Genomic DNA, 16,628 nt, shown 5'->3' on the forward strand with positions numbered 1-16,628 from the left:
ACTGTTTCTATTTGTTGTTTGCAAAGTCTGCATTTATCTGTTGTGGTATTGGGATCTTTAATAATATGCTTGCTGTAATATCTGGTGTTTATTGTTTGATCCTGTATTGCAATCATGAATCCTTCCGTCTCACTGTATGTATTGCCTTTTCTTAGCCATGTGTTGGATGCGTCTTGATCGATGTGTGGCTGTGTTAGATGATACGGGTGCTTGCCATGTAGTGTTTTCTTTTTCCAATTTAGTTTCTTCGTATCTGTTGATGTTATGTGATCTAAAGGGTTGTAGAAGTGGTTATGAAATTGCAGTGGTGTAGCCGATGTATTTATATGAGTGATTGCTTTGTGTATTTTGCTAGTTCCTGCTCGTTCTAGAAAGAATTTTCTTAAATTGTCTACCTGTCCATAATGTAGGTTTTTTATGTCGATAAATCCCCTTCCTCCTTCCTTTCTGCTTAATGTGAATCTTTCTGTTGCTGAATGTATGTGATGTATTCTATATTTGTGGCATTGTGATCGTGTAAGTGTATTGAGTGCTTCTAGGTCTGTGTTACTCCATTTCACTACTCCAAATGAGTAGGTCAATATTGGTATAGCATAAGTATTTATAGCTTTTGTCTTGTTTCTTGCTGTCAATTCTACTTTCAGTATTTTCGTTAGTCTTTGTCTATCTTTTTCTTGTAGTTCATCTTTAATATTTGTATTATCTATTCCTATTTTTTGTCTGTATCCTATATATTTATAGGCATCTGTTTTTTCCATCGCTTCTATGCAGTTGCTGTGGTTATCCAATATGTAATCTTCTTGTTTAGTGTGTTTTCCCTTGACAATGCTATTTTTCTTACATTTGTCTGTTCCAAAAGCCATATTTATATCATTGCTGAATATTTCGGTTATCCTTAGTAATTGGTTGAGTTGTTGATTTGTTGCTGCCAGTAGTTTTAGATCATCCATGTATAGCAGATGTGTGATTTTGTATGGGTATGTAATATTGTATCCATAATTTGTATTATTTAGCATGTTGGATAGTGGGTTCAGAGCAAGGCAGAACTAGAAAGGACTTAATGAGTCTCCTTGGTATATTCCACGCTTAATCTGTATTGGCTGTGATGTGATGTTATTTGAATTTGTTTGGATATTAAGTGTGGTTTTCCAATTTTTCATTACTATGTTTAGGAACTGTATCAATTTAGGATCTACTTTGTATATTTCCAATATTTGTAGTTACCATGAGTGGGGTACACTATCAAAAGCTTTTTGGTAATCAATGTATGCATAGTGTAGTGACCTTTGTTTAGTTTTAGCTTGATATGTCACCTCTGCATCTATTATCAGTTGCTCTTTACATCCTCGTGCTCCATTGCAGCAGCCTTTTTGTTCTTCATTTATAATTTTGTTCTGTGTTGTATGTGTCATTAATTTCTGTGTAATGACTGAAGTTAATATTTAGTATATTGTTGGTAGGCATGTTATGGGGCGATATTTTGCTGGGTTTGCTGTGTCTGCTTGATCTTTAGGTTTCAGATAAGTTATTCCATGTGTAAGTGTATCAGGGAATGTGTATGGGTCTGCAATGTAACTGTTAAATAATTTAGTTAGATGTGAATGTGTTGAGGTGAATTTCTTTAGCCAGAAATTTGCTATTTTATCTTTTCCAGGGGCTTTCCAATTGTGAGTAGAATTAATTGCTTGGGTGACTTCATGTTGCAAAATTATCACTTCAGGCATTTGTGGTATCATCTTGTACGTATCTGTTTCTGCTTGTATCCACCATGCGTGCCTGTTATGTTGTACCGGGTTTGACCATATGTTGCTCCATTATTATTATTATTGTTATTATTATTATTATTATTTACTGGATAAACAGGCCTTTAAGGCCTACATCAGAAAACAAAGTAAAAACTACACCGCAAACGAAAATCAAAAACTGCACACTATAAAAAATTTATGAAGGAACACATTACTATAAGCACAATAAAAAGGAGGCCAGTCAGTCACAATGGAGGAAATGTCTACTGCAGATGGTGGTTCACTGTCGCCAGTCTCTAGCTTCATCTTCCACCGCTGCCGGGTCCACTTGTTTAAGTATTCTTAGTAATAAAATACTTTCAAGCAAAATGCAGTGGGTAGGCTTGCTTATAGCATTGGTGGATCCTAAGTGCATCAATGGCCTATGCCTTATTTGGAGCCCACTTCATCTTAATTGAACAGCTGAAAGGATTTACATACAACCATGTCCTGATATTGTGCTTCACCAGTTTTGGCCTGGTAAGCTCGACTTCAAGTCGCTCATATTCCCAATGCTACAGGATCCTACACCTCAACAATGTCATTAATATATAGGATGACAATTAATGAACTATATGAAATAAAATCATCATACCTTCTGAACAGTTTGCTTTAGGGTGCTCAAACTGCACGGTTGGCCACGGGGCATAATAGGAAATATTGATGTAAATATGGTTTGGTTAAGTGACAATGCCCACTTTCATTTGGATGGATTCGTCAATAAGCAAAATGGGCACATTTGGGGAACTGAGAATCCGCATTTCGTGATCGAGAAGTCTCTGCACCCTCAACAGCCAACTATGTGGTGTGCAATGTCCAGTCACAGAAAAATCGGTGCGGTATTCCTTGATGGCATGGTGACTACCAAACAGTATGGGAAGGTTTTGGAAGATGATTTTGTCCGCATTATCCAAAGCCCTGATTTCACCAAAATGTGGTTCACGCAAGACGCAGCTTGGCTCTATCGAAGCAGGAGAATGTTTGATGTACTGGAGGAGCACTTTGGGGACCGCATTTTGGAATGGGCCTCAAATGGCCAACATATTCTCCTGCTATGAACACACGGGGCACCTTTCTGTGGGGCTATATTAAATCCAAGGTGCACAGAAATAACTCCAAAACCATTGGTGAACCGCAAACAGAAATTCTGAAGGTCATCGGTAGTATCAATGTTCCGACACTTCAGCAGGTCATGCAGAATTTCAGTATTCGCCTGTGCCACATCATTCCCAATGATGGCAAGCGTATCAAACATGTCGTAACCTAAATCTGAATATCTGTAGTGACATTTACACATTGTATAAAGTGTGTGCACACCATAATTAGTAACTAATTTACTTTTTCATACAGTTCAATAATTGTGACCAGGTATGAAGTGGGATGGAACACTTTCGTTATAGCACTTCCAAGCAGCTGCAAAACTAACTATGTGTGTTCCACTGAATTCCTACTTTCCAGCAGAATGGTACTTACAAGCAGGCCACATGCAACTGGATTTTGTAATTTTTTTATACTTGTGGTATGTGTACTTCAGAGCTCAGAAATCAATATCCCAAGGCAGTTCGAAACAATTCCCAAAAATTCTCAAGAAAATTGTTGTGAAGTTTTCCGAGTGTCTTTAACTCTCGAAAGCTAGAACAATACCTTGATGGGATGCATGGTTCTGTCGTAGCATGTTTTCCTGCCCTACAGGCAATTCAGGTTTGATTTCCAGCAGATGCAAATTTTTAATCAAAGATGCACATTCTAAGAGCATATCTGTGAAGTGTAAAATAGTTCAAGACTGGTAATCACTAGTTCTAGTCTCGTTTTTGTCATTACTTTTTTCATTTCTTTCTGTCAATTAGAATACCTACACCATTTAAAACAAAATTCATTGAATATATGCTAATTAATGCATGTAATTACCATTTTTGTGAAAATTCCATGAGAATTGAGGGGAAATGCAATAAAAAAATGTAACATCTGTATGTTGTGCTCAATGTCATCAAAATCATTGTTCTCCATATTTTTACGGTGCTTATCACTCTGGTTCCTGTAAGACCACATCTGTGATACTCAACAACACACACAGCCCAAGCAAAGAGCATCTGATTTTTAATTTTTTTTCATGTTTATGTATTTTATGCTTCACAAAAATGCTCATAGGACATGCACCTTTGTTTAAAAATTTGTGGCCGGGAATCGAACCCAAGCTGCCCACATGACACGCAAGCATTCTACCACAGAACCGTGCAGCCCACAGAAAACAGTTTAAATTTTTGTGAATTAGCACACTCAGAAAAATTCAAAGTCAATTTTCTAGAGAATTTTTGAGATTTGTACTCAAGGAATAGAGATGGGTTGATTGATTGAAATGTGAGGGTAATCTACCCTGTTGACATGAGAGAGAAACTATACCTCTGTGTTGCTGGCACTGACTTCATCTGGTTCAAAGATCTTGAGGAATACAATGTGGAAAAATGAGCATGGCAGCATAAATCATTCTCCTCCCCACAGCTACTAGTGTTTACAGCTACTCATTTCTGCTGTCAGAAAAGAGTAATTTCAAAACATAATTTATGTGAGTCTTCCTCATACGGCAGCAAATGTAAAATTATGCTGGGCCACTCACACAACCAAAGTGTCAGTCAATTCCAAATACTTACAACACATCACATCAAGAGTTGCCAGATCCGAGTACCATGTCTACCCATGTTATACGTGATAGCAGTTCTATAATGAGCCTTCCAACAATACAGACTACAGGTGACTGTGATACAGATACAACTCTACGATGCCTGCTGTGAATGTGTGTTAAGTGGCAGCATCAAGTTCAGAGGCCGGTCACAAAGCCCTCATATTGTAGTAGAGGAAACTGCCTATCTTCATATAGACAGGTCTTTGCGATTTGTACGTTATCTACTATAATCCACCAACGATAGCACAAAAACTACTTTAAAATGTTTATTCGCTTGAGGTAACCTGCTTTCAAAAAACTCAGGTCCAGCAAAAAAAACATCTTATAATCAATGAATCTGTTAAACAAAGAATTACATTTCACATTTTCAAGCCAAGTGAAAACCCGAAAGTATTTAGCAGTTGTTAACTTGTAAAATTGTGGCAGCAAATGGGTCCACTGACTGTAACAATGAAACTGAAAATAAGCTGCTAAATTCCAGTGACCACTGATTATAAAAAAATCAGTGAAATGAAGCAACATGAAAAAACATTTGTGCTCTAGAATGAAACAAGTAGTGGTAAATACAATTTATCTACTTCGGATCGTAACCCACACGAAAAATGTACTGCAATTTACCAAAAATTACTGCAAATAAACATAGTGTGTTCAATAATACAGCCACAACTACTTAGCTGATAACATTGGGAAAAGAAGCTGTGACTTGTTTTCACGCAGAAAGTAAAATCCTCCGAATATTATTAAAAATCACAATCCTTCAGAAATTAGGTAACTGTCATTAATAATTTTATCCCAAATAATTAAATACGTGGAGGAGATACTTGCGGCCTTCTATTCAGACCATTATTCACAATCACCATCATAAATATTTGTTGCTACCTACAAGTGCTGTAGCACATTTTCATCTGCCTTCATATCTCAAAGGAATGGGAAGGAAAAAAAAAAAAAAAAAAAAAAACACACAAAGTAAGTTGGAAATGTTTCTCACGAGCCTCTTCCTCTACTTTACAAATTAACTTTCCGCCAAAAAAATAAATAAAATAAAATGTGCACATGCCCCCCGCCCCTCCACACACACACACACACACACACACACACACACACACACACACACACACACACACACACTCTTCTGTTTCATCATCGATGTCCTAAGATGGCGTATAACTCATATTTTGGTATTTTTCAAATTTACAGAGCCATGGCATGCAGTAGCCATAGATGATGCTACCAAATAATAACTGTAAGTGTGGTACCACAGAGCGATACCACTCTCACCAGCGTCCCACGGTTGGCAGCAGAAACGCACATTTCCGACAGATGCTGATAGCAGCCACGCGGGGACCCACGGGGTCCAATGACTTGTGCCTGCTGAGCCACGGCTTCAGTGGCCCCGACTAAGAGTGACATCTGCCGCTGCGATGTAAGCTGGCCGGCAGCAACTATAACCCCAGCCTCAGTCACAGCCTTCCAGTCAGCCTTTTGACAGTTTGTTCGTGCATTAGTTGCAGGAGCCTCACATTGCGTGATGCTCATTAGTTGTTTCTTGTAATATTTGGACCTTCTGTTTGTTTTTTTGTAAAGTTTCTTTGAAACACTTGGAGAAACCTACACTTAAGTAAAACTTCTGTTTACTGTATTTGCGTGTTCACTAATTATTTCTGCTCCCGTTCAGCTTCCCTACGACGACAGCAGCTGCACCACTCCGTAGCCCATTTCTCCTTACTGTTCTGTATAAGGTAGTACATAACAATAAGGACTGGAGTCCCGTGTTCATTTACTTCTGCCTTTACTCAACTATCCACATTCTCTCAACATAACATCTAATTCCAAAAAGACCTCAAGATATAATACCGGGTTTCTTAATATCGAACTGTGCTCCAGCTTCAGCTTCAGATTTTAATTACTTGTCATGCCCTTTCTTACAGAATAAAACACAAGGTACGGTAGTAGTACTTACTTGGACCCCTCGTGGCTGATAACTGCTTGCACTTGGAATTGTGGACAGAATCTGTGATGTTTCAAAGTTAAACCACAAAGTAATAGCAGTATCTGGTGAACGAGCTAGTGCTGCCAACGTTCGAAGCAAATCTGCTTTCAAAGGTATTGGTACAGAGCAAGTAACCAAACCAAGTAAAATGCTCAACGGTTGCCACTGTGTGTTCTCACACAGTGCTACTCGAGAAACACTGTCATTTTCTGAAATAACAAACCAATACAAATTGATTACTATTAATTCTTACTGTCATTTTTGGCATTAAACCAAATTCTTGAGCATACTATTTTGCAGATTAGTTTTAAATAAGTAAATATCACACAACACCTATTAAACATAAACGTGATTGTTTTCTTACCAGCTACTGTTCTAACAATATCCAGCACAGCTTGCAGACCGTGTATTTCCTGAGGAGAAATTCCACGAGGGTAGCTACGTGACTGATAGACAGTGTCAGTTGTAGGTGGCAACTCTTGTCTTAAGTTGCTATAATATCTAGAACAACAATAAACATAATGACCCATACTATATTAATATCAAAATTCACAAAACACTTTTTGAGATGGGGAAAAAGGAGTAGTTAGTTTGTGTGTGTGTGTGTGTGTGTGTGTGTGTGTGTGTGTGTGTGTGTGTGTGTGTGTCAGATCCTTAGGATTTAGGGTAGCAAGACCAAGGTAAACTACATTCAAGTAGGAGGAGGACTGAAAAAGTAAAAAGAAATGTATTACAGTCATTACACTATGGAGCTGTGGCTTAATAATGTGAATAATTATTTATTTTTGCACATCTATTGAGTTTATAAGTCTGAGGCTAGCTCTCAAGTTTGACAGGACAGCCTCAATTAAAATATGTTTACAAATAGTATTATAATCAGCTGAAGGTTAGAACCAATTAAAGTGTAGAAATCAATCTGACAAGCATCCATGGGTTGGTTCGAGCTGTTCTCAACATTTGTGCAATGTTCAACTACTTCACACAACGAGATATTTGGAAGAAAAACTGACTGTACAAATATTTATTTTTGCAAGTAGTGTAACTGCTTTCTTTTAATTATAATTGACTATACAATAGCAAACAGATTTCCTGTACGCTGAAACTATTTTGTTCCCTGACTTTAACAAAGTTTCAAAAGATAGAAATGATCTTATGGCTATTTGTGCAACATACAACCTGCTCTCAATTATAAAGTACCCTACCAGCATTACAAGTGTACCCATCACCACTATTGATATGATACTGATAAATAAGGAAAGCCATCAATATGCAGCTAGAAACTTCAACACAGGTTTCAGTGACCACTTGCACAGCTTCTTGAAATATCTTCAATGCTGAACTTAAGTAAACAAACAGAAACAATGAAAATAGGAAGAACCTTCAGCCATCAAAACATTGAATACTTTAGGAATTTACTAAAGAAGGAAACACAGACTGAAATGTACAGATACGAAAACACAGACGAGAAGTTCAACATATTTATGGATACATTTACACATTATTTTAACATGTCATTTCCAGCTAAAAATCGAAAAATCAAGTGTAGTAGGCTGAACAGAAAAAATTGCTGGTTGACAACAGGTATAAAAAAGTCATGTGCTGAAAAACGAAGATTATATGAAATGTCCAAGTCTTCCACAGTATCCAACGAATTCCTCGCAATTTCAAGAATTATAAAATGATACTTAAAAAAGTGATCAAAGAAGCTAAAGTAATGGCAAATGCCTGCTATTAAAATAACTCCAATAACAAAATGAAAGCCGTATGGAATACAGTGAAACAGCAAACTGACAATGTTTCTCCTCAAAATTCCAATATCAAATTGAATTGTAACGGCAAAGAAATTAATGATCCTAAAAAAATAGCAAATGTGTTCAATACTTATTTTAGCAATATAAGTGAGCAATTAATAGCTGAAATCAAACCTTGCATAACAAACTGCCCAGTATCATCTGTAAATACCAACATAAATCCTACTTCACTGTTTCTCTTTTCAACAACCCAGAAAGAAGTCCTGTCAGTTATCAGAACTTTAAAAGTGAATCATTCCACTGGAATAGATGATATCCCAGACAGACTTATTAAAAAATGTGGAGATCTCATTATTGAACCATTAGTTCACCTTTATAATAGTTCCTTTCAAACTGGAATTTTCCCTTCATGCCTAAAAACAGCCAAGCTCAAACCACTATTCAAAAAAGGTGAAAAGGATGAAGTGAATAACTACAGGCCCATTGCTCTACTATCTGTATTTTCAAAAATCACAGAAAAAGTTTTCAAAGAGTAATAGATTTTCTGGAAGAGCACAAAATACAACCCAGAGGACAACATGGTTTCAGGAAAGGCCAATCAAATGATACAACAATTTTTGAACTATTAAGTGAAGTACTTCAGAAACTAGATAATGGCGAAAATGTCATTGGAATACGTCTAGATCTCTCTAAGGCTTTTGATATTATAGATCACACAAAACTACTGCCTAAGATTAGAGGGGATTAGAGGAACATCTAACAACTGGATAAAGTCATACCTAAGCGGTCGGAAACAAGTGCTTGAAGTGCAACATCAAAATTTCATCAAACTCACTCAACACTATTCAGACTAAGGAACCATTAAATATGGCGTGCCACAAGGTTCAGTTCTGGGACCTTTCCTATTTCTGTTATACGTGAATGACATAAACAAATTCTGCGAGATCATCATCCAGTTTGCTGACGATACAAGTGTGCAAGTGAGTGGGAAAGAAATGGAAATGCTTCAGAAGTCTACAACAGAGACACTGAACAATATTGAAAACTGGTTCAGTCACAACAAATTGGTAATAAATGCAAGTAAGAAAGTGACACTCAATGTCTATAATGTGAAAAAAGGTGAGCAAACTGTTCAGATTCAGATATCTGACAAAGACCTTCAGAATGTAGACAACATTACGTTCTTGGGAGTATGGCTCCAAGATAATCTTAAATGGGGGCCGCATATTGATAAAGACTGTAAGAAATTAAGCACTACATACTACTTAATGAGAACATTGGAGGGATGCTGCAACAAAAATTCTCTGAAAACTGTATTATGCCTATATATACCCAACTGAAATATGAAATTATTTTCTGGGGCAACTCTTCGCTTAGCCAATAGCTCTTTAGGCTACAAAAAAGAATTATAAGAATAATGGAAGGTGTAAAATTAAACAAAACCTGTAGACCACTCTTTGAAAAGCTATAAATCCTCCCACTTCCATGTATATATGTGTATGAGATAACCGCGTTTGTGAAAAAATATTCAACGGAAAACCCCACTCTCTTCCAGAAAAATGAAAATATCCACTCCTATAACACCAGGAAAAAAGGAAATTTTCATTTAGAGCCCACCATCATCACCCTGAATAAAAAAGGAACCCTGTATTACGGGAAAGTTATTTATTATAACCTTCCCCCACAAATTAAATCAATAAATGACCTGGCAAATTTCAAGTCAACTGCTAAGGCATATTTGACTCCTCACTGCTTCTATAGCCTCCAAGAGTTCCTTCAGGAAGCTCACAAACGATTTGTGTCTTTGCCTTAGTGATGTATCACATAGAAGTTACTAGTACTTCAATGATTTACCATGTAAATGTTGCTGTAATACAAACATTAATCTGCCAGTACAGTACATGCTCTTTCTGCTTTAAAATATCTACTCTTTACCAATATTTACTATGTATATTGTAACTCAGTGATCATTTAATGTAGAAATAATTAAATTAATGCAAATGTAATACTATATTTTGTTATACATTGACTTATTCTACGTCAGAATGTACTATCTGTGTACTATACGATTACCAGGACCAAAAAAACTCTACTCTACTCTACTCTACTCTACTCCACTACCATTCATAAGTATAGTCAGAGCTTTTACTGGATTTTAGGCTGTTAAATCCTGATCTTCCTTCCTACCTCCAGGCTGAGAATTAGGTTTTGCACCTAACTTGATACTGCTTATATGTAATCATTCATTCATGACATCTTTGAAAAACAGAATCCTAAGCACTAAGCTCAACCGAACACATAAAGTGCATTCTTTCAAGATGACTCCTCATTTTCAAACTAAATCACTTTTCTCTCTTTTAAAGGTAACTATCTGAACAGTTCATAGCACTGATTAAAAAATGCAACTTTCTTATGTTTAAAAAGAAGTCAACAGTATCCAGTGTCTTGATGAAGTTAACCTAGATGAAAGCGGTCTCTCTGAATCCAGTGTCTAATCTTCAGTTGCTCTCATTACCACAGTTATCAGAGTCTATGAGAGTCAACTAACAGTTGTTCTGCCTCTAATGACCTTACCACTTGTAGAACACTAAGTGCCAATCTTTCTTTTTCAATATTTATCATTTAAATAAGTAACTGAACTTTGCCTCTATGGCTAAGTGGCTAAAGTTCAAGCTGCAAACACAAAAGCCCAAAGGTACAATCCTTGGTCAGTCTGAGAATTTTTTTTCCTCACCCTTATCAATTCCTTCAACTCTAGTAATGATCTGCTAATGTGCAAAATACCAAGACGCAAAATGTCCCAAAGTTCGCAATGAGCTGTAGTTTTCCCTGTAGCTAAATACTTTTGTATTAAAGAAAACCACTCACCAAAAAGAAGCAGTGTGATATGTAAACAAGCGGGCGCACACACCCCCACACCCTCACCCACACACACACACAAAGAAAGAAAGAAAACTTGCTAGCTCTCAGTGTAATCCTTTCCCAAGCTAGAGGACACACACGCACAAACACGCGCCTGCACCCTCACACACACATATATGCCCCTACACGACGCCCTCTGGATGCACAAGCTGCATTTTGGGAGGTGAACTATGTTGTGGTGCAGATTGTGTCAGGTGGGGTGGGTAGAGACAGAGAGAGTTGGGAGGCAGGGAGAAGGGTTCACGGCTCAGAGGGTGGCAGCCGGTCTGAAGGCTACGAGTGCAGGAGTAAGGGGAGGCAGGTGCGCAGGCTAGGCACGTGACGAACGGTTGTCTGGGCCACCGGGGAGCAATGCACGTCGAAGGTGACGTGAACTCACAGGGGGTGACAGTACTGAGGAAGGAGAAACTTTTGGAGGAAGGGCGTGGGGACAGTGGGTTACCGGAGGTCGCAGTAACGAAGGAAGTGTAGCGAGGATAACCCAGACCCGCACAGTTCGGAGAATCTGGAGATGGAGGGAAGGATCGAGATGGCTCACGTTGTGAGGAAGCCACTGGTGGTGGCCATTCATCCTGATGGACATATGGTCCGTAATCGTACCAACATAAAAAGCTGTGCAGTGTCTGCAGCTGGGTTTGTGTACGACACAGCTGCTTTCGCAGGTGACCAACCACAAGCAAGTCCACCTGCCAAAATGCTGCATTGTGCATCCAGCTGGCACCCTGTAGGGACATAGTCAAGTAAGTGTGTGTGTGTGTGTGTGTGTGTGTGTGTGTGTGTGTGTGTGTGTGTGTGTGCGCGCGCGCGCGCTAGTTTGAGAAAGAATTACTCCAAAACTAGCAAGTTTCCTATCTTTCTGTGTGTGCCTGCTGATGACTCAACACTTCTGCTTTTCGGCCCACAACTATAGATCAAACGTCAGAGAAAGGCGAGGACCCGCACGCTCCAATAGTGTCATGCCTGGTGAAGCACTGCAGTGTTATAGCCAACCTTTGGGCAGAAAAAGGCTTTACTTAATTAATTCATTAACTAGCCACAACCAGTAAATGTAATCAGTAATCACAGGGATATAATTATCTAGTCATTTATTTTACTGTTACTTTTGGAAATGTATATCACTAAGCTTATTTTCATTCAATGGGATGTGTGACAGAAGAAAAGTTTCCATCATGACCTTGAGCAAACTTTTACCAACACTACCACTTCACTTCATAAGATATACTTTTGCCATTGTGATAAAGAAACATGACTACTTCAGATATGTGGCGACTGATTATTTCTGAATAATGCATTCCTCTCCTAATAGGGTTACTACTTCATTCACTTTTTTATTGGGTTCTGAATAATCACTGTCTCGATATCTCAAAATAATATTTTAACCTGTACCCGTTGCTGTAGCTGTCACTGTTTCATAATCTCTTTTCCCTCATCATAGTTTTTTATTATCGAACATCTTGATCCACTCCAAAAATCTTTTAAATTATTCAAGCTGGATGGATTTCAGGTTCTCTCTTAGAACTTTCTCTAAAGGTATGTTTACAACTGGGATTTGTATTGCCACAAGTATGTGCGACATGTACACACATATCCAGGACATGTACCACAACTTGTAAGAGCGCAGTTCATGTACGATCATGCATTTACATCTGGCAATTTGTATTTGTGTTGTTGGTGGTGCAGAGCTGTTTGTAACTTGTGATGGATTCCCATAATGATGTAAAAGAGTTTATATTTTTATGTGCTGGTGCGCTTGCCCTATTGGACAAAGAAAGAAAACCCATAAAACCCAAAGAATACAACAGACTCCAAAGAACACTCAAAAACAAATTGGCACTCGTAAACAAATACGGTGGCACGGCACTAAGGAAGAATGGTATCGAGCGTGTGAAAGTTCTGTGACTTGTATGCACAGGAAGGTCTGCAAACGATTGGGTGAACTTTTGTACGAGATGGTGTATTGCGACATGTCAAATTGACACGATGCTCTTACAAGCTGTGATACATGTATCTCAGTGTAAATGTACACTTTGATCACAGAGACTGAGAAAGTCACTTACTGAGTTTTTTATCTTCTTTTCCTGCCTCTTAAACAGTCAACACAAAATCTGAACCCCTACCTGTTAATGCTTCACAGTATTTCCGCTAAAGGATATTGCAACTTTCCTCCCATTTCATCTGACAGTCAAAATAATGATCTACAATCAGTGTATCAGAAGATAATTAAGGAAGTACATTAGTTTACCATACCCCACCAGATTATGCAAGGCACATTTTACCTCCAACCCGTTTTTTTAATACCAGTTATAAAGTTAAATTTGAGAAAGGGTGCTATACTCGTTAGTGGCAACTAGCTTTGGAAATTGGAGGAATACCTGCAAAATATGTCATCGTGCGTGTAATTCATCCACAACCCGGTCCTACACGAAAGCCTTGTTGAGGTCTGTTAATGACAGCCTAGGATTCATGAAACCAAGAGTCTACCACATCCCAAGCCAGTGTAAGAAAATGTATGTAAGGCAGACTATCTGGATGACACAGGATAGATGCACTTACTTTAAGCATCACATAGATAAAGAACAAGTAACAAAGTCAGAAGTTGTAGAGTAGTAGAACTCAAAAGGACATATCAGAATAATAGTTGCACTACCCAGTTACAACAGACTAACACACTTTACAATTCTGTCTTAAAATTCTCTCTAGAATACAAGCTACACAATGAATACATATCTAGTTTCCAACTAAGTCAGTCCTGAGTCCAAGCCCTGAGATGCTCAAAACGCAATTAAAGTGTTTGTGGGCACATCCACTTATGTCACGTGAAGTGAAGAGCTAAGACCACATGGAGTAATTGTATCTCCTCTGCTCCTCTTAACATCCCTGTGGCAACAATACTGAGACTTGGAGCTGTGGCTCATGCCCCAACAACATGTCCCCTCACCGCTTCAACAGTGTCGGTATACCCAGTGTTGGCAGCGGATATACGGGAAATACACAGCGGAAGGCAACTGGAGGTCATCAGGACTGCCCGAGGATTGCAACTAGTCAGACTGATGAAATCTAGTAGCATATGAGCAGCACCACCCAGTTGACTACCCAAGAACAGCTCAAGAGGACCACACCGTGGTTCAGGTAAAAAAAATAAAATAAAAAATAAAAAAAAATCGATTCTTGGTTTTCATCATATTTCAATAGATTAAGGTTTTATTTAAGTACTCTGAAAAGGATTTTGCTGGAAATTTTTTTTTTCGAGCATTTAAAGAGCATTTTCCTACCACGTGTGTTTATGTGCCACACCCACTTTTCTGCATATATTTTAGACCTTTATATCCCCTACATTGCACATTAGGATTTTTTTTTTTTTTTACTCCCAAGCGTGTTGGCTATCCTTGGAATGCAACGGTCGGTATTCTTTTGTTTCTGCTGCTTGTAAACAACACGCTTTCAAACACGTGGTTAGTTTTGTTCAAGTGTGATTGCAAATAGTTGTTATACTTACGTTTGCACTGCTTGTTTACGTGTGTTTTGTTGTGTTTATTGAAGATGATGGAACGTAAAGGCATTTTCAAGAAACGACAATTTAGAGGAAACAAGTTTAGAAAGCTTTCTGTACAAGAGGTTATGTTGCCTGGCAACAATGTTTCTAATTGTAATTCTTCAACAAGTGCATCATCAAAGAAGCTCTCACCATTTCAAGAGAGTTACAACTAATTTACCGTAAGCAACAAGGGTTGCAGTAACATTATTATAAATTTGAGAATATTATCAGACGTAATTTCTAAACTTGTACAAGTAGACAGTGTGGTGAGTCACAGAGTGTGAAAATTTGTGAGAGTGCCAGTGGGAGAAAAGGCCTAGCAATTGCCTTGGATTTAATTTGCACTGAATGCTCTGCTGTGATTTCTTTTATGAGGTCTTCAAATTCAGATGAAAATGGCCCTTTACATCAACCACCAAATAAATTTGAAAAACTGACTGCAATATTAGAGAAAGCTGTATGTGAGGTCAGTGAGGAAAGCATGAAACTGTCTGCTAGAGAAGCAGTGGAAGAAAATGATGGATGTTCGGATATTGCAGTTGCACTTGATGGAAGTTGGCAGAAAAGAGGACATACTTCTCTGAATGGAGTAGTGACTGCCACGAGTGTAGACACCAGTAAAGTGTTTGATGTGGAGATAATGTCTAAATATTGCAAATGTCGTAAAGTCAATGAACATGAAGAACACAACTGTGTGGCTAATTTTAGAGGAACACATGGCGGTATGGAAGTTCATGGAGCACAACAAATATTTCATCGCACCATAGAAACAAAGAGGTATACGGTACACCAAATATTTGTGTGATGGTCACAGTAAGGCATACAACAATGTGGTGAACTCTAAGCCATATAGAGATGCCATTATTAGCAAAATCGAATGTGTAGGCCATGTTCAAAAACGTTTGGGAACAAGGCTGAGAAAACTAACTGTTGATATGAGAGGAAAAAAATTAGAAGATGGAAAATTGTTGACTGGACAGGTTCGGTTAACTAAAACTGAAATAGAAAACTTGCTGGTATACTACCAGGTGTACCAGTAACAAATGAGCCTTACAATACAAATGTGTCGATAGGGAACATTTGTTGTGAACGAGCCTTAATTTTTGTTTGTTTGGTTGGTATGACATCTGTCAAAGATATTTAGTACACATCAAGTCATGGAACAAACAACATTATATGTTTCCAACGTGTTAACAATGTCAAATTTTGTACCAGAAAGTGATGATTCGCGGAAAGCATTAATTTTTTGTTTTCATTTGAAAAAAAAGTGCTGCAGAATTGCATCAAATGCTTGTCAAGGCATATGGTGATCATGCTCTAATCAGAAGCAACATGCAAAAGATGGTTTCAACGGTTCAGAAATAATGATTTTGATGTAAGAAATGAAGAACGTGAAAGACCACCAAAAAAGTTTGATTACGCCGAATTGCAAGCAATATTGGATGAAGATGATACTTTGAGTCAGAAGCAAATGGCAGCAATGCTAAATGTTGCGCAACAAACAATTTCTGACCGTCTGAAAGCTATGGGAAAGATCCAAAAGTGTGGAAAATGTGTGCCACATGAACTGAATGAAAGACAGATGGAAAACCAAAAAATCATTTGTCAAATTTTGCTTCAAAGACATGAAAGAAAATCAATTTTGCATCGTGGAGATGAAAAATGGATTTATTTTAAGAATCCTAAACGGGAAAAATCGTGGGTTAATCCGGAACAACCATCAACATCGACTGCAAAACCAGATCGATTCGGCAAGAGGACAATACTCTGTGTTTGGTGGGATCAGGAAGGTGTGGTGTATCATGAGCTTCTAAAACACGGTGACACTGTGAATACTAATCGCTACAGGCAACAAATGATCAATTTGAACTATGCATTGATCGAAAAAAGACCAGAATGGGCCAGAAGACATGACAAAGTAATTTTTTTACATAACAATGCACCTGCACACAAAGCAAAAGTAGTT

At 38.0% G+C, this 16,628-nt stretch overlaps 1 protein-coding gene across 1 annotated transcript in view; it reads right to left on the bottom strand.

The window, feature by feature from the left end:
• Nucleotides 1-16,628, bottom strand: part of LOC126259578 (nuclear pore complex protein Nup205) — a 325,077-nt gene that overhangs the window by 151,999 nt on the left and 156,450 nt on the right. Inside the window, exons 12-13 of the mRNA XM_049956486.1 lie at nucleotides 6,819-6,955; nucleotides 6,425-6,663 (exon numbers count right to left, since the gene is read on the bottom strand). Of these exons, the coding sequence (XP_049812443.1) occupies nucleotides 6,425-6,663; nucleotides 6,819-6,955 (376 nt within the window). The remainder of the gene's footprint in view (nucleotides 1-6,424; nucleotides 6,664-6,818; nucleotides 6,956-16,628) is intronic.

Source organism: Schistocerca nitens, chromosome 5 (genome assembly GCF_023898315.1).
Source record: "Schistocerca nitens isolate TAMUIC-IGC-003100 chromosome 5, iqSchNite1.1, whole genome shotgun sequence".
NCBI lineage: Eukaryota > Metazoa > Arthropoda > Insecta > Orthoptera > Acrididae > Schistocerca > Schistocerca nitens.